At 40.2% G+C, this 23,855-nt stretch overlaps 2 protein-coding genes across 9 annotated transcripts in view; one reads left to right on the forward strand and one right to left on the reverse strand.

Moving 5' to 3' along the window:
* NCBP2 (nuclear cap binding protein subunit 2) overlaps positions 1–11,919 on the forward strand; it is a 34,773-nt gene extending 22,854 nt beyond the window's left edge. For all 4 annotated transcript variants that reach the window (XR_007128160.1, XM_047733935.1, XM_047733947.1 and 1 more), the window contains one exon: positions 10,643–11,919. Coding sequence is in view for 1 of the 4 variants with exons in the window: in XM_047733962.1 (XP_047589918.1) it covers positions 10,643–10,646 (4 nt within the window). In the remaining 3 variants the exon portion in view is untranslated. The remainder of the gene's footprint in view (positions 1–10,642) is intronic.
* SENP5 (SUMO specific peptidase 5) overlaps positions 1–23,855 on the reverse strand; it is a 64,308-nt gene that overhangs the window by 14,582 nt on the left and 25,871 nt on the right. For all 5 annotated transcript variants that reach the window (XM_047733863.1, XM_047733862.1, XM_047733867.1 and 2 more), the window contains exons 2-6: positions 16,961–18,501; positions 8,315–8,420; positions 8,035–8,173; positions 7,745–7,792; positions 4,079–4,156 (exon numbers count right to left, since the gene is read on the reverse strand). In XM_047733863.1, the coding sequence (XP_047589819.1) occupies positions 4,079–4,156; positions 7,745–7,792; positions 8,035–8,173; positions 8,315–8,420; positions 16,961–18,470 (1,881 nt within the window). In that variant the 5' untranslated portion in view covers positions 18,471–18,501. The remainder of the gene's footprint in view (positions 1–4,078; positions 4,157–7,744; positions 7,793–8,034; positions 8,174–8,314; positions 8,421–16,960; positions 18,502–23,855) is intronic.

Here is a 23,855-nt window from a genome sequence, read left to right on the forward strand (position 1 = left end):
CATCTTCACCAAAAGTAGATTTCATCTCAAGAAACCATTTTCTTTGCTCATCTATAAGCAGCAATTCCTCAGGGCGCCTGTGTGGCTCAGTTGATTAAGTGTCTGCCTTCGGCTCAGGTCATATAGGATCAAGCCCCACCCACATTGGGCTTCCTGCTCAGTGGGGTGTCTGTCCCCCCGCCCCGCTTATGTTCACTCTCTTTCAAATAAAATCTTTTAAAAAATTTAAAAAAAAAAACTCCTCAACTGTTCAAGTTTTGTCATGAGATTCCAGCAATTCAGTCACATCTTCGGGCTCCTTTTTTTTTTTTTTTTTTAAAGAGTTTATTTGAGAGAAAGAGAGAGTGGAGGAAGGGGCAGGGGCAGAGAGTCTCAAAACAGACTCTGCGCTGAGCACAGAGGCAGATGCGGGGCTCAATCGCATGACCCTGAGACCACAACCTGGGCTGAAATCAAGAGCTGGACGCTTTACCGACTGCAGCACCCAGTGCCCCATTCGGGCTCCACTTCTAATTCTAGTTCCCTTACTATTTCCCACACATCTGTGGTCAGTTCTTCCACTAATATCTTGAACCCCTCAAAGCAGTCCAAGAGAGTTGGAATAAACATGTTCCAAACTCCTGTTTATGTTTCTATTTTGACCTATTCCCATGAATCACAAATGTTCTTAATGGCATCTAGAATGATGAATCCTTTCCAGAAGATTTTCAATTAACTATGACCAGATCCAACCAAGGAATCTACGGCAGGTATAGTCTTACGAAATGTATTTCTTAAATAATACGACTTGAAAGTTGAAATTACTCCTCAATCCATGGGCTGCAGAACGGGGTTTATGCAGGCATGAATACAACATTAACCTTGTTAGACATCTCCATCAGAACTCTTAAGGTAATCAGATGTGTTGTCAATGAGCAGTCTTATTTTGAAAGACATCTTTCTGAGCAATAGTAATCAACAGTGGGCTTAAAATATTCAGTAAACCATGTTGTAAATGGATGTGCTGTCAGCAAGGATTTGTTTTTCCATTTATAGAACAGAGAGAGAGAGTAGATTCAGCATAATTCTTAAAGGCCCTGGGATTTTCAGAATGGTCAATGAGCACTGGCTTCAACTTCAAGTCAACAGCTGCATTAGCCCCTCCTTAACGAGAGCCAGCCTGTCCTTTGAGCCAAGTATCCTGACTTCTCTTCTTTACTATGAAGGTCCTAGATGGTATCTTTTGCCAATAGAAGGCTGTTTCATCTGCACTGAAAATCTGCTGCTTAGTGTAGACACCTTCAGGAATTATCTGAGCTAGCTCTTCTGGAGAACTTGCTGCAGCTTCTATATCAGCACCTGCTGCCTCCCCCTACACTTTCATGTTCGGAGACGGCTTCTTTCCTTAACCCTCATGAACTCACCTCTGCAGGCTTCCAACTTTTCTTCTGCAGCTTCCCCTCACCTCTCTCAGCGTTCATAAAATTCTTGAAGAGAGTTAGATGCTTGCACTAGATTAGGCTTTGGCTTAAAGGAGTGTTGTATCTGGTTTGATCCTCTATCCAGACAATCAAAACTTTTGTTGTTCTTAGCAATAAGGCTATTTTCACTTTTTTGTCATTCATGTGGTCACTGGAGTAGTACTTTTCCTTCAAGAACTTTTCTTCTATGTTCACAACTTGGTTGTTTAGCACAAGATGCCTGGTTTTTAGCCTATCTTAGCTTTTGACAGCCCTTCCTCACTAAGCTTAATCATTTATAGATTCTGATTTAAAGTGAGAGACATGTGATTATTCCTTTCACTTGAATAGAAGGTTAATTTAACTTGAACACACTGTGGTGTTACTGGCCTTATTTCAATATTCCTGTGTCTAGGAATAGGGAGGCCCAAGGAGAGAGAGAGATGGGGAACACCCAGTGGGTAGGACAGAACACACCTAGCATTTATAAAGTTTGCCGTCTTATATGGGTACAGTTCATGGCACTCCAAGACAATTGTAACAGGAACAAAGATCACAGATCACTATAAGAAATATAATAATTAAAAAGTTTGAAATACTGCAAGAATTACCAAAGCGTGACATAAAACAATGTGAGCAAATGCTATTGGAAACACAGCGCCAACAGACTTACTTGATACAGGGTTGTCACAAGCCAATTTGTAAAAAATGCAGTATCTACAAAGCACAGTAAAGTGAACTGCAGTAAAAGAAGGTATGCCTGTATGTGGCTTGTACCACTGGATGGGCTGCAGTGGTGTTTATACAAGAAAAATTAAGGATCACTATTAGGGGACTGTTCAAATTAAAAATATATACCCATATAGTGGGATGCTACTTAACCAAGAAGAGTGAAGTAGATTAGGAAAGATGATCATATACTGTACTTGGAAGTCATTTTTCACATTTCCTTCTCCTTCATCCCCATAACCAATCTATCACCCAAGTGACAGATTTTACTTCCCAGATTATTCTCATTTATGTACATATCCCATCTGTCCTACCGTTCTAATCCAGAGTACCATCAATAGTACTTCACAATAGCCTTCTGTTCTACCCACAGCGGCTTTGCTCCCACACCCATCTTCTTCAGTGCTGCTACAAACTGGATGATGTCACCTAAAACCCTTCAGTAGATTCCTGTACATTTAGGATAAAATTCAAAACCTAGACCTTAAGGTCCAACATCTCTGATCAGGTCTACTTCACGCCACTCTCTTCTTTGCTCTCTGTATTCCAGCTACACAAGCTGCCTCACATGCTTCTTCCACCATAAAATAATGATTATCACTGTGTGTTTACCATGCACTTAATGGTTTACACAATTTCATTTAATCCTCTCAACAAGGTAAACAGTCATGATACTTGACAAATGAGGAAACTGAAGCTTAGAGGAATTCAGCAATCTGCCTAAGGTCTTACAGCTTAAGTGAAGTATGGACTAGAATTTGAACCCAGCTCTGAGTCCTAACTTCATTCTGTCTTATTCCAGATTTGTACTCTTCAACCATGTTTCATTTATCTTGGCATTACTAATGATGCTTTGCACATATTACCTAAATAGCAATATTCATTCAGGTGTTTGTACTTAGCAAAAAATTATTTCCATCCACAGCTACTCACGACAAGACTTACTCCTAATTTCTATAACCAATCCAGTATAAAAAAGTGAAATGCTACAGTATCTCTAGACCTATGGCTGGAATTTGAACTCATTGGTAATTTTGTCAAAATGTCAAAAATAGAATATAAATAGGCTTTTTTTTTTTTTTAAGATTTTATTTATTTGACAGAGAGAGATCACAAGCAGGCAGAGAGGCAGGCAGAGGGAGAGAGAGAGAGAGGGAAGCAGGCTCCCTGCTGAGCAGAGAGCCCGATGCGGGGCTAGATCCCAGGACCCCGAGATCATGACCTGAGCCGAAGGCAGCGGCTTAACCCACTGAGCCACCCAGGTGCCCCTTATAAATAGGCTTTTAAAGTAATGTTTCTGGCATTAGTCAATGGCTACAGAGAGAAATTAAGGTTGCACGGAGCCTTAGGGATTACTCTGATTTATCATTTTGTTTTATAAACAGCATTCTAAAGCCCAGAAAAATTGTCTTGTCCAACCTGCACAGCAAGCTAATAGCAATGCTGGAACCATGAACTTCCAGCCCTGTGCTTTTTAGAGAATATTCCAATCAACTGGATAGATTCAGAATTTTACTAGTATCTTGTGCTTCAAACAGTAAGATGTTAAAAAACCCCAGAACTATCATATTAAAAACAACTATCATATTAAAGTGTTGTTTTTTTAAAATATATTTTTAATTTATTTATTTGACAGGCAGAGAGGTAGGCAGAGAGAGAGGGAGGAGGAAGCAGGTTCCCTGCTGAGCAGAGAGCCTGATGCGGGGCTCGATCCCAGGACCCTGGGATCATTACCTGAGCCAAAAGCAGAGGCTTTTAACCCACTGAGCAAACCAGGCGCCCCTAAAGAGTTTTTTTTTTTTAAGAGTCTTTCTAATTAATATCATATTGACATTAAAGTTGTTACCCTTCTACTCAAAATGGCTTCTCTGCATTTCAAATTTAGAATCAAAAAGAAATAAAGGGAATACCTTTTTAGTCCATCTTTTTACTCCATTATATCCTTTGGTTACCAGCTGTCTGTGAAAAAAGCTGTTGAAGAAGTGAACCTAGAAGAGACATCAAATACAAGCACCCAAATTATATTAAGCTGTGCACAGATTTAACTTCAAAAGAAAATGGAAATTAAAAAAACACTTGTATGTAAGATAGACCAAAAAGTGAGGGAAGGTTTCTTCTATAGAAAACACATTACATGATTCACAGAAGATTCTGTTCCAGATTTTCTTAGAACAACGGTGTTCTATAGTCAGAACTGGGACAGTAAATAAATAGATCACCTAAATCTAAGCAAGTGGAAAAGCAACCTGACAAATCTTTCCAAATCTTGTGATAAAACTGAAAGAGGCTAAGAAAGAATGAGGTAACATTACCTTGTACTCAAGGGATATGGCTTACAAAATTAACGCCCTCTAAGGATGTGGATTTGCAGACTCCTGCTGTCATAACAACTACTAAAAGGCTTTAAAATGAATATTTCTAGCACTGAAATTTCTGACTTATAAATTAGGATCAGCTCAACTGAGAGAGTAAGCATCTTGTGGTCTTAAACTGTTCACTCAGTAACTCTGACTCACTTGAGATGAAAATACTTCCCCTAGTTGAGGTTCTCAGGTTGTGATCACCAGATCAGCAGTATCAGCATCACCTGGGAACTTGCTAAAATGCAAATTTTCAGGCTCCACCCCAGACCTCCTAATGAAGAAACTGAGGGTAGAGCTCAGCAATCCAGAAGATCCTAATGCACATTTGTTTTTATAACTCTGCAGCTTAAGAGGTCAATAAAAAGAGCTTGTCGCAGCTATTTCTAGAACAGTGATTCTCAAACTTCATGTGTATCAGAATCCAGAGGGCTTATTAAAACACAGATTTCTGGGCCTCACCTCCAGTTTCTGATTTCGTAGGGGTGGGTTAGAGTTCAGAATTCTGCATCTCTAGTAAATTCCTAGGTAATGCTGATGCTGCTGGTCTGGTGACTACACTTTGAGAACGACTGCCTTAAGTAAGTATCCTTTTAATCCAATGAAGGTTCAGAATTAAATGTAAAAGTAATGAAGGTAAATTATATTCTTGAAACTAATACTTTTATGTTAAAAATCATCTATATGTGTTTAGGTTTAAACCTTCTGGTGATGATGAGAATTTTACATAAAAGAGAATCCAACAGACTAGCCTCATGATTCCAATTTATTTTTTATTTATATTTATTTTTAAATTCATATTTATCTATTTATTTATTTATTTGACAGAGAGAGAGAGAGAGACAGGAAGAGAGGGAATACAAGCAGAGGGAGAGGGAGAGGTAGAAGCAGGCTTTCTGTTGAGCAGGGAGCCCAACTTGGGGCCCAATCCCCAGACCCTAGGATCATGTCCTGAACCCAAGGCAGACGCTTAACGACTAAGCCACCCTCATGATTCCAGTTTAAAATGGAAAACAGATTTGTGGTTTTAATGGGAAGTTATATGACATTTTGTCTATATTCATAGTGTTGGAATCTCAGATGCATTATATCTACCTGTTTAAATTATTAGATTTATAAAAGTTTATAAAGTACTTGGAAAGGTTTTGTATGTTGAACTCAAAGGCTGCCCATCAGACAATCTGCATATTCAGAAAAATTAAATTAAAAAAATTATTTTAGGGACGCCTGGGTGGCTCAGTTGGTTAAGCGGCTGCCTTCGGCTCAGGTCATGATCCCGGCGTCCTGGGATCGAGTCCCACATCAGGCTCCTTGCTCGGCAGGAAGCCTGCTTCTCCCTCTGCCTCTGCCTACCACTCTGTCTACCTGTGCTTGCTTTCTCCCTCTCTCTCTCTGACAAAAAAAAAAAAAAAAAAAAAAAAAAAAAAAAAAAAAACCTAAAGAAAAAAAAATTATTTTAATAATATCTAAGTTCTTTTTTTTTTTTTAAGCTTTTATTTATTTATTCGACAGAGAGAGATCACAAGTAGGCAGAGAGAGAGAGGAGGAAGCAGGCTCCCCACCAAGGAGAAAGCCCAATGTGGGGCTCGATCCCAGGACCCTGGGATCATGACCTGAGCCGAAGGCAGAGGCTTCAACCCGCTGAGCCACCCAGGTGCCCCAACAGTATCTAAGTTCTTATGAGAATTTTAGAGTTCAAGGAGGGTTTTTTTTGGGGGGGGGGGGTTGGTTTTTTGTTTTAATTTTTTTTCTTTTTTTGTTTACAATTTCTCTCATTCATTCATTATTTGACACAGAGGCGGGGTGGGGGGAGAACAAACACAAACAGGGGGAGCAGCAGGCAGAGGGAGAAGCAGGCTCCCCACTGAGCAAGAAGCCTGATGTGGGGCTCAATCCCAGGACCCTGAGATCATGACCTGAGCTGAAGGCAGCCACTTAACTGACTGAACCACCCAAGTGCCCCAGGTTTATCTGTATTTAAACACAGTATCAAAGATTAATCTACAAAAAAAGTGATAATGAATACTACTATATTAGATCTTTAAAGAGAACGAAACTTTAAATTAAAAGCTTAAAGCTGGGGCGCCTGGGTGGCTCAGTGGGTTAAAGCCTCTGCCTTAGGCTCAGGTCATGATCCCAGGGTCCTGGGATCGAGCCCCGAGTTGGGCTCTCTGCTCAGCGGGGAGCCTGCTTCCCCTTCTCTCTCTCTGCCTACTTGTGATCTCTGTCTGTCAAATAAATAAATAAATAAAATCTTATTTTATTTAGAGAGAGAGAGAGGAAACAAAAGCCAGGGGAGTGAGAGAGGGAGAAGCAGGCCTCCCACCAAGCAAGGAGCCTGATGTGAGCCTCAATCCCAGGACCCTGGGATCACAACCTGAGCCGAAGGCAGATGCTTAATAATTAAACCACCCAGGCACCCTCTTAATACCATTTTTAAAAAAGCCTCCTTGGGGTGTCTGGCTGGCTCAGTCAGTGGAGCATGTGATTCTTGATCTCAGGGTTGTGAGTTCAAGCCCCATGTTGGGTATAGAGATTACTTAAAAAGAAAATCTTTTAAAAAAAAAAAAGGTCTCCTGAAGAATCAGCATACCCGCTTTGAAACAAATATGAAGAAAATGATGGCATCGGACTTTTTTATACTAAAATATTGTAGAGAACTTCTGCTGAACTCTAGTACCTGAACAAGGCAAAATCGAACACTTTTAAAAATCTAAGGAATGTCGGGGCACCTGGGTGGCTCAGTGGGTTAAGCCTCTACCTTCAGTTCAGGTCATGATCTCAGGGTTCTGGGATCGAGCCCCATGTCTGGCTCCCTGCTCAGCAGGGAGCCTGCTTCCCCTTTTCTCTCCGCCTGCCTCTCTGCCTACTTTTGATCTCTCTCTCTGTCAAATAAATAAATAAAATCTTAAAAAAAAATTTTTTTTTAAGGAATGTCAGGGATGCCTGGGTGGCTGTCAGTTAAGCATCTGCCTTCAGCTCAGGTCATGATCCCAGGACCAATCCCCCACTGGGCTCTTTGCTCTGTGGGGAGCCTGCTTCTCTCTCTGCCTGCCACTCCCCCTGCTTGTGCTCACTCACTCTCTGACAAGTAAATAAATAAAAACATCTTAAAAAAAAAACCCTAAGGAATATCAAATAAATACATAAAGTTTAAAAATCTCATTTTGATACACAATGATTCTCTCTCCTGAAGAAGAGTAACTTTGCACTTACTTTGTCTGGGACTGCATCCATTATCAGCTCACCATACATATTAATGACCTATAAAAAGTCAACATAAAACCAGCTTACTAACCCTATACAATTCATAACATCCCACACAGAATGAGTAACACTGACAGTTTACCATTTGGATACTGAGGTTAGTGAATGAATCACTTCAGTAAGGGTAAAGAATCTTTGATTCTCAAAGATAACTGCGAGGCCAACCCAAAGATTAATTATATTTTATGGTCCAACATCCTCTGCAACTTTTCCACACCAAGAACCCACAATATACTAACCTGGTCATTCAACCAATTCTGACCATCCAGAGTTGCCAGATCATCCATATCTAGCATGTGCTTATTATAGAAGATGCGGAAGTTGCATTTTTGATGTCTGGCCCGATAGTTTGTTATTTCTCTATTGATAAATGGTTTTCTGAAAAAGAAAGATTTTGAAAGAAAAGAGACATGAGTTCTACTCAATTTATTGCTAAGTCTTCTTTTTTTAATTAAGAGAAAAGTCATATATACCAACAATTTTATTTTCAAGGGCTTAACTTAAGCATCATTGACAAACCTATTAGAAAAGTCTTCATTAAAGACGTCTTTTAGTCTTCCAAGGACATCTTTTTCACTGAGTGGGACCAAACTGCCATACTTCTTCATAACCTCATCTAGGAATCCTTAAATAAAGGAAGAAAAAATTACAGTGGAAAAAACATTCCCAGAAAAAGTCATTCTCCCAATACTTAACCTATACATGACACTTACCACACATTTAACCTATAATACCATATTATGCTACAAAGAAATCTTTTAAAAGTTACGTTTTGTAAAGGATAAAATAAAATAGATCAGGCCTTCACCATTCCAAACTAAAGAGAAATGCCCAGAGAACTCCTCTACTTACTACATGGAATGCCTCCTGATAGATGAATAAATTAATAAAGTCAATTAGATCTTTAAATTTACTCCACTGAATTTTTTTTTTTAAACGTGGCCAATCCAGATGACTTTCAAAAAAACAAAAGAATGTATCAGTTTGACATTGGTGGAACATAATAGGAACCAGCAGAAGAAACCCCTCATGAACTGGATGTTAAAATGACCCATCAAGCCATAAAGTTAACATGTGCAACAGCACTCCACCAACAAAGAGAAATGAGATTCTGGACCCAGTTCCAGCATGGAGGTATGTTCCTCCCACCCATAACACAAAGCAATTCTTGGATACCAGCAGGCAGTCCGAAAATTCAACTCAAGTCTGATCCTATCTAGGGATGCCTGGGTGGCTCCATTGGTTAAGCATCTGCCTTCAGCTCGGATCATGATCCCAGGGTCCTGGGAGATCAAGCCCCTCACTGGGCTTGCTGCTCAGCGAGAAGCCTGCTTTTGCCTGCCACTCTGCCTGCTTGTGCTCTCTCTGTCAAATAAATAAAATCTTTAAAAAAAAAGAGAGAGAGAAAGAGAGAAATGCCCGAAGGTAATATTTCGCATTGGCTTTTTAAGCTACTGATGCACTATTAGAGAGGGAATCGCTAGCTGAAATAAAGACTGACATCCTTCAATAGCTTAACCTTAAAGATGAATCCTATCTCCTGAGGAGTGATACCTAAAGGGTTTAATCACCTGGTTAAATGTCTATTACATTTGGTGACTGAAGACATTATCTTTTTAAAAATCACAATTACAATTTAATTGTTGAGATCACTGTCACTGTGTTCTTTGGTAAATGTGTGTAAATTTCACATCTCATAACAAGGGACAAATTCTAAGGCATTTTTAATATCATACAATTGGGCAGTGTTGTTATACTTCTGATACTAAATAACCCTGTAAGGTGAACTGGGTAACAACTGGGGAGGCACATTTTAAGAGGGGAAACAAGGGTGACCTTGGCCAGAATACAGGATAGTCTTCAGGTGGCTTCCCAGAGGATCCACTGAAGAAACATATCTGAAAAAGTCCTAGGAAAGTAGAACCAGAACATTATTTCTAAGGAAATAGAAAGAAGCTGAGGGAAGGCTGAGAGGCTCACAGAAGTGCTGACTTAAACAGTATTTATTCATTGATGCTGAATGGGCAGAGCAACAACCTAGTTAACCCTCAGTCTGACAAGCCTACTGAGTTAAAATGGGAAGAAAAGATACTGTTAGCCACTTATTTTACCCAGCTCCTTTTTATCCCTTTCTAACTTCGGAGAATGGCCCCTGGTACACACTGATACAAAAGGACAAAAAAGAGCACAACGAAGTGACTGTCCCAGGAGTGGAATGGTGTATTTGTGGGTCTTTCTGAGGATGGGCAGACAAGGGTATGAAAAACCTATCTTCCTTCTGTTAGTCTCCCACCAGAAGGCCCCCAATTTGAAACACTTAAGAGCAAAGATCAGGATATAGTAAACAGGGAAGAGTGCTTGTTTGCCTGGTTCTGGTCTGGGCTTTAAGCATACAGAGACAGAAAGGGAATCCCTTGTTGCAGCTTGATAAGAGTAGGAAGTAAGGATTTAGGGCCTCTAAACTAGAAATAGAGCATGCAGTTGCCTGTGTTTACAAGATCCCATAGTTACCTAAGAACAGCCTTGTGTCTACTGGGGAGAATGAACCCAAACAGAAGATAAGGAATCCCAACATTTGAGATACTGCATTTGAGGAACAAATTTTATACAGAATAATGCCCCTGATAACAAAAGATTAAACTTTAGGCCCAGCATCCTTAATTGAGACTCCTCAAATAAGAGAGCAGTTTCCTCTATCAAGGGGATATGGACCCCAATTCCAAACTAGTATCACAGAAAAGAGGTGTCCTTGCTAACAATTTTATTATCTATGGATAGTAGTGTTTTGGGGATTTTAAGTTATTATATATTTTTTCCTCTTAACTGTATTTTTGTTTTCACTTTCAGATGATAAACAAGGATTTCCAATGCAATAGAAAGGCCCTGCCTGCATCTTCAAGGAGAACCCTTCATGAAGATAAACACATCTCACTGGGACCAGAAGTAAAATGGCAGTCAAAGAGTACTATCATAAACCAAGCACTAATACATCTCATTTCATCCTTATAACTACCCTGTGTTAGCATCCCTTCTTTACAAATGGAGACAGGAACCTTAGGGAGGTTAAGGAACTTTCCCAAGTACCCTTAACTAGCATATGCAAAGTGAAGATTCTGATTGTGATCATGGTTATAGGACCACAGAAAGTGAACCACTAACTATTATGCTGTACTACATCCAAAGCAGAATACCTATTATCTTTTCTCTACAAAAGCAGCTTGTTTTTCCCTTTTAATACCCATTGGCCATTTCCCTTCATCTTTCCCTTTAATACCCATTGGCCAAGAATTACCCAGAAAACTTCTTAAAATGAGAATTAAATCCATTATTCTTTACCCACTTGCATTCATGAAACTAATGAACCAAAAAGGAAAAAATGCACCTGGTATACACAATTTCTCTTACTCCCAAAGTGCTAAAACATCAATGTGACCAAGAAACAAAGGATTAAATGTTAGGAAAAAACAAAACAACAAAAGCTACAATTCAAATTAGAGTCCATCCTACATATACAAAAGGTAGCAACATGGTTCTTTTCCTCACTGGCTGCTTGAAGCTTGGCCACCATCAAAAACGAAACAATAACTTTCAGGACCCCCGAAGTTCATGACCAACCTACTACTTCAGCAGAAACAAATGGTCACTGATGTTCTTCACCCCAGAAAGGCAACAGTAGCTAAGACAGAAATTCACAAAACAGCTAGCCAAAATGTATAAGACCACACCAGATGTCATCTTTGTATTTGAATTTAGAACCCATCTTGGTGGTGGCAAGACAAGTGGCTTTGGTATGATTTATGATTCCTTGGATTATGCAAAGAAAAATGAACCCAAACAGACTTGCAAGACATGGCGTATATGAGAAGAAAAAAAAACTCAAGAAAACAGCAAAAGGGGAACAAGAACAGAATGAAGAAAGTCAAGGGGAGAGCAAAAGCCAATGTTGGTGCTGGCAAAAAGGAGTAGATTCTGCAGGGACTTATCTGTGAAGACTGTGCAGATTTGTCATGAGAGGATTAATAAACTAAGAACTTAAAAACAAAACAAAAAGCCCCCACAAAAGGTACTAATATGAAAAACACAACCTGAGGTATTATTTCAGAAGTTAAATTGCTCATTTTTTTTTAAAGATTTTATGTATTTATTTGACAGACAGAGATCACAAGTAGGCCGAGAGGCAGGCAGAGAGAGAGGGGGAAGCAGGCTCTCTGCTGAGCAGAGAGCCCGATGTGGGGCTCTATCCCAAGACCCTTGAGATCATGACCTGAGCCGAAGGCAGAGTAGTTTTAACCCACTGAGCCCTAAATTGCTCATGTTAAACGAACTCTGTTGGACAGCTTTTTCCTGAGGTAACTGCCGGGTCACATCCGGCCGTGAATATGGAATGGAGTTCACTGGGCAAACAAGTGGTTACAAAAAATGTAACCACTTGGTTCTCCGAACAAAATACAATACCCATGTCAGAAAGATCCCATCAAAAACATGGAAGGCATAGGACACCTGGCTGGCTCAGCTGGGAAAGCATGTAACTTTTGATCTTGGGGTTGTAGGTTTGAGCCCCACACTGGGCGTAGAGACTACTTAAAAACAAAATCTTAAAATAAGAAAGGCATGGAATATCTAAGACTAAACTTAAGGAATGTGCAAACCTAAGTAGAAATCGCAAAATTATCATAAAGGATATAGGTTAATAAATGGAGTAATTCTTTATTTTTAGACAGAAAAATTCAATAGCGTAATGAACGCAATTTTCCCTAAATTAGTCTGAAAGTGAAAGCAGTACCAATCAAAAGCCATTATTTTTATTAAATTGAAAAAAACAGGGACACCTGGGTGGCTCAGTCATTTAAGTGGCTCGGGTTATGATCCAAGGCTCCTGGGATGGAGTCCTGCCTGGGGCTCCTTGCTCTGTGGGGAGCCTGCTTCTCCCTCTGCCTCTGCCTGCCACTCTGCCTGCTTGTGCTCGCTCTCTCTGACAAATAAATAAATTAAAAAAAAAAAAATCTAGAAAAAAAACAAATCTTGGGACCAAAATGTGCAAAATTCCTAGAAATTTTTGAAAAGGATTAAAGAGGAGATGTGAAAAAGGAGGGCACGAGAGGAGAAGGAAGGCCCAGTCCCACCAAATTATAAAACAAACTTGGTGTAATGAAAGCAGCCTAGTGCTAGCATAGAAATAGAAAAGCCAAGTCCAGAAAGAGACCCCAAAACAGGGAGCAATTCATAACCATGAGGAAAAGATGAATTACTCAATAAATAATATTAGAACAATTAACTAAATATTTTATTTACAGTCGGAATTCATTTTGATGTGAAGAATGCAGTAGGGATCCATCTTTACTTTTTGCCAAATGGCAAAATGTAAAAATAACACATTAATAGTCTAGAAAAAAACAGGGTTGAACATTTTTATAACCTTGAAATGGCAACAAGCTTTAATTTTAAAATTAATTTTTTAAGAAAATTTTACTTATTTATTTGACAGAGATCACAAGTAGGCAGAGAGGCAGGCAGAGAGAGGGAGGGAAGCAGGCTCCCCGCTGACAAGAGAGCTGGATGTGGGGCTTGATTCCAGGACCCTGGGATCATGACCAGAGCTGGAGGCAGAGGCTTTAACCCACTGAGCCATCCAGGAACACTAAAATTAAATTTTTAACTTTTTAAATTTTATTACTCATTACATATATGTGCAGGATTTTAATGTTTGTGGAGTCAAACTGGTTTACTGCTTTTGAGTTTCCTATCATGCTTTAACATGTATTATCAATGTGAGATTATAAAATGGTCTCTCTTGTTTAATAGCTTTACTGAGTTGTGATTCGCGCGCGCACACACATACACACAAATCACTCCTAAAGTGTACAGTTTTTTGTTTGTATATTCAGAGCTGTGCAACCATTACTACCACCTAATTCAAGAACAAGTGCATTACTCCACTAAGAAAATGTAAACCTGTTACCAGGCCCTCCTCACGGCTCCCTCTCTCCAGCCCCTGGCAACTATTAACCTTCTTTCTCTATCTCTGTATTTGCCTACTCTGGACACTTTTTTTTTTTAAGATTCATTTATTTATTTATTTGACAGATAGAGATCACAAGTAAGCAGAGAGGCAGGCAGAGAGAGAGGAGGAAGCAGGCTCCCCGCTGAGCAGAGAGACTGATTCCAGGCTCGATCCCAGAACCCTGAGATCATGACCCAAGCCAAAGGCAGAGAGGCTTTAACCTACTGAGCCACCCAGGTGCCCCGACATTTCAAATCAATAGAATCATATAGTCTGTGGCCTTTTGGGCCCAGCTTTTTTCACTTAGCATGTTTGCAAGTTCATCCACACTGTGTACAAGTTTGTGTGTCTGTATTTGTTTCTAATTACATTTTTAATCCATTTGGAATATACTGACATAAGAATCTATTTCTTTTCCTTCCGAAACCAATTTTATGCAGTATTTAATATAATTATGAAGTAAGTAAATTGTAGTAAGTACAACTGGCTCATGATAAATCCACTGCAATCCACTGCAGTGAGCATAATGTGCAGTTACACTGGAGGAGAGCCAGCATGCACCATACCGTGGAACTTAATATTAGCTAATGCTATACAAGTCAGTTAAAGGAGCATCTACTGTACTGACTGTCCCACACTGATTCTTATTCTAATTGCTTTATTAATCCTGATTAATGAGGCTCCTTTATTTGTTGAAGTTGTCCTTTTCATTGTGCTGGCTTTCCTCAGATGTTTGGTGATCAACTGTGGGCTTATCTGCACTTGGGTAATTTGCTGATGTGGGAGGGCTGTGATGGGCAGTAGCTATCGCTCTGCCTTGAACTCTTTCCAGTGGGCATGGAAATACTAAGCAAACCCCTAAAATGGTTCTTCAGGTTCTTTTTTCCTTCAATCTATTAAGATAATTACTTTACAGATCACTAAGTATACATTCTGTAAAAATTCCTATTTCTTGATGTCATGTTCTAGTTGTACTGTATGCCATAGTCAATTTATCAGTTGCTTTTCTAAGTGCTGTATAAGTTAACTGCTATCTGTGTAAATGCTCACTTTTTCAGGCTTATGTATCATATCATGGTTCTGCTAACTTTACAGTAGGGAAATTTGTCTTTCCCTATTCTAGGACAGTATAAACATCAGAAATAGTTTTCTTTTTTTTAAAGATGTACTAGGGCTCTGTACTTTGTGTCTTTTTGTAGAGTAAAACTTTTTATACATACTTAATGATTAGGAAAACAAAGTGTTCAGAATTATTTAAACTACCAACAAGTAATGCTCCTACCTCCCCAGAAAAAGGCCTTTGAGGGGGGTGCCTGCGTAGCTCGGTTGGGCATCTGACTCTTGGTTTCGCTCGAGTCATGGGATCAAGCCCCACGATGGGCTCCACATTCAGTGGGGAGTCTGGTTCCCCTCTCCCTCTGCCTCTCTGCCCATGTGTGCATGTGCGCTCTCTAAAGTAAATAAATAAGTCCTTTTAAAAGTAAAAAACAATGACATATCTTTCCAGATACAACCTATACAAATGCACGTGCACAAATATACATGTACTTATCCTATATGTATGCATCTCTCTCTTAACAAAATGGTATCATCCAGTTTTGCAACTTGCTTTTTTTCTCTTTATATAGACAGCTTTCAGTTTCAAAATACAGACTGAATATTTTCCTTAACAGCTTCATAGTATACTATTATGTGGATGTGCTGTAACTTATACTTCATAGAAATTTTTTTTAGTTGTCTCCTGTTTTTTTACTACCAGGACAATACTATAATACCCCTGTACAAATATACTCATATCTTGGATAAATTCCAAGAAGGGGAATGGGTCAAAGAGTGATACTGCCACACTATCTTCCAAAAATGTTTACATCAACTTACTCACAGGGTAGATTTTGACAAGAAGACTTCTTAAAGTAGGATGTAAAAACTTGAACCCATAAAGACAGGTAAGTTTCACAATGAAGAATTGATAATTTCCTTTAAGCAAAATTACCACACACTAGATCAGGGTACTTTTATCTTTGGAAAGGAAAAACGTAAACTCTTGTCACATTTATTTCATTTTATGATTTTATTTATTCATCTGACAGAGAGAGCACAAGCAGGGTGAATGGCAGGCAGAGGGAGAAGCAGACTCCCCGCTGAGGAGGCAGGCCGATGCAGGGCTCAATCCCAGGAACCTGGAACCATGACCTGAGCCATAAGCAGATGCCTAACCAACTGAGCCACCCAGGTGCCCCGCTTATGACATTTATAGCTAAAATTTAACATTTTAGAATGATGCTAAGGTCTAGGAAGGTAGGAACCAATGTTTCCCGCTCCCTGCCACATTCTTAGAACACAGTGCCTGCCATATAGGAAATTCTCATATACCAAAATAAATAAAATAGAAATAACCCAATCCAACAGAAAAATAGGCAAAGGAAAATATATACAAACAAAAAATGGCCAAGTAACACAGAAAAAAAAAGATGTTCAAACTTTAAACTTAAAAATGCAAATCAAAACAAAAACAAAAAACAACACAAAACACAAATCAAAACAACTCCTGGGGCACCTGGGTGGCTTAGCTGGTTAAGCATCTGACTTCATTTTGGCTTGGGTCATGATCTCAGTGTTGGGGGACTGATGCCTACATCAGGCTCCACACTCAGTGAGGAGTCTGCTTGGCATGCTCGCTCTCCCTCAGCCTCACCCCCACCATGCATGCACACACATGCCTCTCTCAAATAAATTAATAAAATCTTAAAAATAACCCCAAACTCTCATGAGCTAGAGGGTTAGTAAAGTTTAATAAGTGTAAATAAACTCATTCAACTTTCTGGAGGGTAATTTCACAATTCTCTTAAAAGTGTGTTCTTTTACCATCAATTCCACTACTACAGATTTAACTTACAGAAAAACTTATTTAAATATACAGATAAAATTTCATTGCACCATCATTTATACACGTAAACAACTGGAAGCAACACAAACGTCTATCAACGAAGACTTAAATTAGGGAACATTTAGGTCATATAGCAATATAGAAGGCTTCAAAGAGAACTGTCTATGTGCTTTAAGGGGAATCTATGGGTGGAAGGAAAAAACAGGACTCTGGTGGAAAAGATAATGGACAGTAATTGTGGGCTGGAGGTTGGGGGAGAATAAAGAAGAGTGCATACCAGAAAGGCAGATGGACAGCTGCTCATCATCCACTGGAGAGGCTTTCTGACTGTTCTTCCCACTTCCTGCTTGATTTTCTAGTTTGAGTCCACTGCATGTCAGAGGAGCCTCCAGTGGACTTTTACAGTAAGGGTGGTCCAGCAACTTAGAACTAAGAATGTTCTGCTTGAGAGATTCATCCTCATCCATCTGGCATGAGCTCTCATTCTGAACAGGCTTTTCAGACACAGGCCCATCTACACTACTCACAGATTGATCTGCCCCACACACTGACAGTTTTACTCTGTCATCACTGACAGTACTTGTCGGATTTTCCTGACCCAGAGTCATGACTTCTCTTTCGGTTTCCGAGATAAACACGTTACTAGATTGATGTTCTGGTAAGGGAAGGTCATGAATCAGTTCTGTACACTCCCACTTAGGAGAGGAACAGGGTGACTGGTCCCAGGTATACGTGGCAGTGCCATTCTGTTGGTCAGGGAATGCTTCATCTAAACTAAGCTCCTTGCCCAAGAAAGGGCTTCCTTTAGTGTGGCCCTCAGGCACATGAGAGTTCTTTCCCTTCACCACAGCATTGCTGTCCATATCTGGAAAGTATGGTTGATGCCGACAAGAAGGGTCTTTAGGTTCTGGGGAAGGGAATGGGCTGCAACTGCCACCCTCACCGTTCTCCCTAAGGGTCTCTTGATGGTCCCCAGTGACCTGCACCCAGCTTCGCTGGGCTTTTTTTAGCTTGCAAACTTTGCTTTTTGTTCTGAAGTGCTGGGATCTGAGAATCCTGTACCGAAATCTAATCATGGATAATTTCTCATACATCATAAAAGGAGATACTTTTATTCTTCTATGTTGGTTAAGTTGAAACTTTTTTGGAATCAGGGGTCCCCCATTCCTATGGTGCTCCAGACCTTGGCAGCAGCCATAACAAAAGCGCTTTCTCTTATGGTTGCTCAAGGTGACCACAATTGTGCCACTCTCACCTGGACTTTGGCTCTCCCCATTGAACTTCATAGGAAAGTCAGAAGCTTGTGGCTCCGTCCTAGGTCTATGACCATTGGCCTGACCTAAAACATTATTTCCTGGTAAGTCAGCAACTGCCTTCAAGACACTTTTCTCTCCACAGTATTCATGGTCAGAGTTCTTTGCTGAGGACAGCAGCCTCTCTGCTTGGAGTCTTAAAAGGGTCCTTGAGGAGGAAATGAAGTGTTTAGAGTCTTTTCTTTTCACTTTAGAGGACAAAGTACTAACATTTTGAGCAGCCACACTGGACTTTGTCTTAGCAAAAAAAGGTGCATCCTGGATCCACGTTTTCTGGATTTGAAGGGCCTTCTTTCTGCAATGGAAATGCCTCAACTGCCTGCTCCAAGTACTTGGCCTTCCCAATTTGGCTTTCAGAACGCATAAGTGTTGGTGAAAGCAGAACTTCTTAAAACCTCCAAACCCTGTATCCCATTTCTCAGAAAAGGCTAAATGAATTCCTTTCCTCCATAGAATTTTCTTCTGTTTTTTCATTTTTCTGATGCATAATGAGATCTTGATGAAGCTGAGAGAAAGAAGAGAAAGAAAAGTGACTTCTACCCTAAAATAACGTCATAAAGATATAATCACAGCAATATAAGCTACAAAATTCAAAGAAAAAGAAGAACATATAAAATTCAATTTAGAGTATCAGACCCAGGGGCACCTGGGTGGCTTAGCAGGTTAAGCGATGGCATACCTTCAGCTGGGGTTATGATCCCTGGGATCGAACCCCCATTGGGTTCCACGCTCAGTGGAAAGTCCGCTTCTCCCACCCCCCTGCTCACTCGCTCTCTCAAATAAAATAAAAAATAACAGACTATCAGACACAATGAAGTCGTTACCTGATCAAGGTTTTCCCCAGAGTGAAAGCTGGAACACATAAATACTCTCACATGACCCCATTTAGTATAGCTGCCTCTGACAGAAGTAAATTTCAAGAATCATTTCCATCAGTTTTTGATGGAGTGGACAGGGTAGGGAAGCAGAAGAGAATCTTTAAGCGTTGGCACTGCTTCTCATTAGCTGAGTGATGTTAAGTCACCCAAATTCTGTGTTCTCACTTGTAAATTAAGGGATAGGGAAGGAAGGAGGGACCACACACCATTTAAGACTGATTCCAGGGGCACCTGGGTGGTTCAGTGGGTTAAGCCTCTGTCTTCGGCTCAGGTCATGATCCCAGGGTCCTGGGATCGAGCCCTGCATCGGGCTCTCTGCTCCACGGGGACCCTGCTTCCTCCTCCTCTCTCTCTCTGCCTGCCTCTCTGCCTACTTGTGACTTCTGTCTGTCAAATAAATAAATAAATAACTCTGATTCCATATTGAAATACTTTGTTCCATACATCACATTTTAGAAAGAGCAGGTACTTTGGGCTGTAAATAGACATGCAAAAGCATATATTAAATAAATGCAAGCAGTAACAGTATTTTAAGAGGGAGACCAGCCTCCTCTTCGTCAGTCAGTCAGAAACTTTGAGTGACCATGCAGGGACAAAAGTCTATCAGGTGCTTTCACACAGTTAGGGTTTGGGCTCTTAAGTAAAAAGCACATGTGCATACGTGCACACACACACACACACACGCACACACAAGCTCTGGTAACACACTTATTAGGAACGGTAGATAAAAATGATAGTCAAAACCAAACAGGATTTCCCCTCAGATTTAATAAGATCCACTACTAATGAAGGCTCTTCAGCATAGAAGGAAAGGTGAGAGCCGCTAAAGATGGGACAGAAACAATACGAGACTATGAATCAAAAAAACAGTACTCTAGGGGCGCCTGGGTGGCTCAGTGGGTTAAGCCGCTGCCTTCGGCTCAGGTCATGATCTCAGGGTCCTGGGATCGAGTCCCGCATCGGGCTCTCTGCTCAGCAAGGAGCCTGCTTCCCTCTCTCTCTCTGCTTGCCTCTCTGTCTACTTGTGATCTCTCTCTGTCAAATAAATAAATAAAATCTTTAAAAAAAAAAAACAAAAAAACAGTACTCTAATTTCAGCTTGCTAATAACTTAAAGATTTTATTTATTTATTTGTCAGAGAGAGGGAGGGAGAAAGACAGCAAGCACATGAGCAGGAGGAGCAACAGGCAGAGGGGAAACCAGGCTTCCCGCCAAGCAAGGAGCCTGATGCGGCACTCGATCTCAGGACCCTGGGATCATAACCTGAGCCGATGGTAGATGCTTAACTGACTGAGCTGGGGGAAGGTGAGTTATTGTTTAATGGGTACAGAGTTTCAGTTTAAGAAGATGAAAAAGGTTCTGAAGATGGACTGTGGTTGCACAACAATGTGAATGTATTAACGCCACTGAACTGAACTTCATACCTAAAAGTGATTAAAATGGTAAATGTTATGCTACCTATATTTTACCACACTAAAAAAACAAGAAGGAAGAAAAAAACCGATACTGTCTACAAAGAAAAAAAGAATAGGGGTGCCTGTTGGGCGTCTGCCTTCAGCTCAGCTTAGTCAGTTGGGCGTCTGCCTTCAGCTCAGCTCATGATCCCAGAGTCCTGGGATCAAGCCCCTAATCAGGCTCCCTGCTCAGTGGGTAGTCTGCTTCTCCCTCTGCCAATCACCCCACCTGTGCTTTCTCTCTCTCTCTCTCTCTATTGCAAATGTAAAAAATGTTTAAAGAAAAAAAGAAAAAAAAACATCCAGTGAAAGTAAAGAAAAGAATAGGTTATTATATTTTTTAAGAAACAATCACAAACAATAAGGGGACCCTGGAAATGTAAAATAGCAGAATTCAAAAACTCAACAGAGAATAAAGGGCTGGGGTGCCTGGGTGGCTCAGTTGATTAAGCATCCTTTTCAGCTCAGGTCATGCTCTCAGAATCATGGGATCAAGCCCTGTGTCAGGGTTTGTCCTTCTTCATCTGCTCCTCACCCAGCTCTCTTTCTCTCTCTCTCTCAAAAAAATTTCTTTTTAAGGTGGGGAAGGGTGCCCGGGGGTCTGCCAGTCGGGCAACCAACTTGATTTCGGTTCAGATTGTGATCTCAGAGAGGTGAGACTGAGCCCCACATAGGGCTCAGTGGGGTCTGCTTGAGGTTCTTCCCCCACCCCAATCTCTGCCCCTGACCATCCCCCTGCACGTGCTCATTCTCAAATAAATAAATAAATAAATAAATAAATAAATAAATAAATAAATCTTAAAAGAAAACAAAACCAAAAAAGCCTGATGGAAAAATGGGAAAAAGACATACGGAGACAATTCGCAAATAAAGATTTTTAAACAGCCCTTAGACATAAGATGTTCAACTTCACTAAAAAAAAAAATGGGCAAAGAGGTGGTTGGGGAGTTGCCCAAAATGGGTGGAGGGACAGTCAAAAAGGTACAAACTTCCAGTTATAAAGTAAGTCAGTCATGGAGATGTAATATACAACAGAGTGACTATAATTAATAATGCTGTACAGTATATTTGAAAGTTGCTGAGAGAGTAAATCTTAAAAATCCCCATCACAAGAAAAAAAACTTGATTACCATATATGGTGGTAGATGCTTACTAGACTTATTATGGTGATCATTTTGCAATGTATACAAATAGCAAGTCTTGTTTTACAACTGAAATGGATATAATGCTAGATGTTAACTATACCTCAATAAAAACACTGGCAAAAATTATGACAACACATTCTGTTGGTGGGAGAAAAGGAACTTTCATATTTTGCTGGTAGGAATACAAACTAATAAAACCCTTTTGGAAGGGAATTTGGTAATCTAACAAAAGGTAAGTATTTACCTTTTAATCCAACAACCCCATTTTTAGTCATTTATCCTTAAGATACACCTCCAATATTAATGAAAATACAAAACACAAGGTTATTCACTGCAACACTATAATTGCAAAATACTGAAAACCTACAAGGACAGTACTTGAATAAAGTAAGGTTCTTCTACACTACTTCTTCTTTTTTTTTTTTTAAAGATTTTATTTATTTATTTGACAGAGATCACAAGTAGGCAGAGAGGCAGAGAGAGAGAGAGGGGGAAGCAGGCTCTCCACCGAGCAGAGAGCCTGATGCGGGGCTCGATCCCAGGACCCTGAGATCACGACCCGAGCCGAAGGCAGAGGCCCAACCCACTGAGCCACCCAGGCGCCCCAACACTACTTCTTCTTGAGTAAGTTATACTTCTACATGAGTAAGTTATGAAAGAACAGAGATGGGGCATCTGGCTAGCTCAGCTGGTAGAGCATGCAACTCTTAATCTTGGGGTTGTGAGTTCAAGCCTCATGTTGGGTGTAAAGATTACTTTAAAATATATTAGAAAAGAATAGGGGCACCTGGGTGGCTCAGGTGGTTAAATATCTGCCTTCCGGTTGGGTCATGATCAACCTGGGTTCAAGCCCTGCATGGGATCAAGCCCCTGCTTCTCCCTCTCCTCTCTGCTTGTGCTCTCTCTCTATCTCTGTCACAATGTCTGTCTCTTAAATATAAATAAAATATTTAAAAAAATTAAAAAAGAAAAGAATAAAGAGGAACTCTATGAACTAATATGGAATGATTTCCAGGTTAGGTGAGAAAAGTAAAGTTCAAATCAGTATTGACAGTGTGTCACCAAGACGGTGGCACACAGACACCAACTACAAGCTCAGGGAGTTCACAAAACCACCCTCAGGTCTGATAATTTGCCAGAAGGACTCATAGAACCCACTGAAAACTATTATATTCATAGTTATGGCTTATGAAAGCTGAAGAATATGGTTTAAAATCGGCCAAGTGGAGAAGCACATAGGGCAGAGTCAAGAGAAGTAACAAGTGTGGAGCTTCCAATTGTCCTCTTACCATGGAGTAGAACAGCTTTAACCTCCTGACATCGGTGTGTGACAATATTGCCAGCCAGGAAGGCTCACCTGAGCCTTGATATCCAGAGTTTTTATTCGGGGATTTTAAGCAGAAGTGACTGCCCACATGATGGAGCTCAGTTTTTCAGCCCCTCTGGAGATCCGCTGATGCCAAAGTCATTACTCTAAATCATTCCACTGGTCTTTCTGTCATAGCCAACCCCCATCCTAAATCAAGCTGTCTGTTAGACTGTTGGTATCTAAAGCCCCCAAGCAAATACAGATATTCGAATCAGATATGACAGTCCAAAGCCTTCGAGATGATTTCCCAGAAGCCAAGGATAAAGGATTTCTTTTGAAGCAAGGTTAAATTGTTTACCAAACAGCTACCTTTCATAAAAGAAAAAATAAGAGAATAAACATATATCTGCCCTTTTGTGCTCCACCCCCACCTTCCGCCAAAATAGACAAAAAATAAAAATATAAACATGAGGAGAATAAACCAGAAAGTAATGAGAATGTATAGGGCAAGGGAGATTCACATCTCCCTTGAGATGTTCCCAAATGAACAGGAAAATGGTAGAGGGACGAGAAAGGAGTGGCACTTCTCTAAATATGCCTGTTTGAAAAGTTCTCACTTTTACAACCATGTTGATGCTTCATATACTTAAACACACAAATAAAATTAAGATCAAGTAGAATGCAAAAGGAATCCAAAATGAAATACAAATAACAAATGAATCTAACTGTATGACAGATAACTGCATTGAAAAAAGCACACATAGGAAAAATTACCCACATTTTAGAAAATATTTTGACTGTATAGGACTAGATTCCTATATAAATAGGACTGTATATAAATACTGTCCTTTAGGGGTGCCTGGGTGGCTCAGTTAAGCATCTGCCTTCGGCTAGGGTCATGATCCCAGAATCCTGGGATCTAGACCCACACTGGGTTCCCAGCTCAGCGGGGAGCCTGCTTCTCCCTCTCCCACTCCCTCTGCTTGTGCTCTGTCAAATATATAAAACCTTTAAAAAATAAAAAAAAGAGTAGAATACAAAGAGAACTAGCCCTACAACACTGTTAAAAGATA

Source organism: Lutra lutra, chromosome 1 (genome assembly GCF_902655055.1).
Source record: "Lutra lutra chromosome 1, mLutLut1.2, whole genome shotgun sequence".
NCBI lineage: Eukaryota > Metazoa > Chordata > Mammalia > Carnivora > Mustelidae > Lutra > Lutra lutra.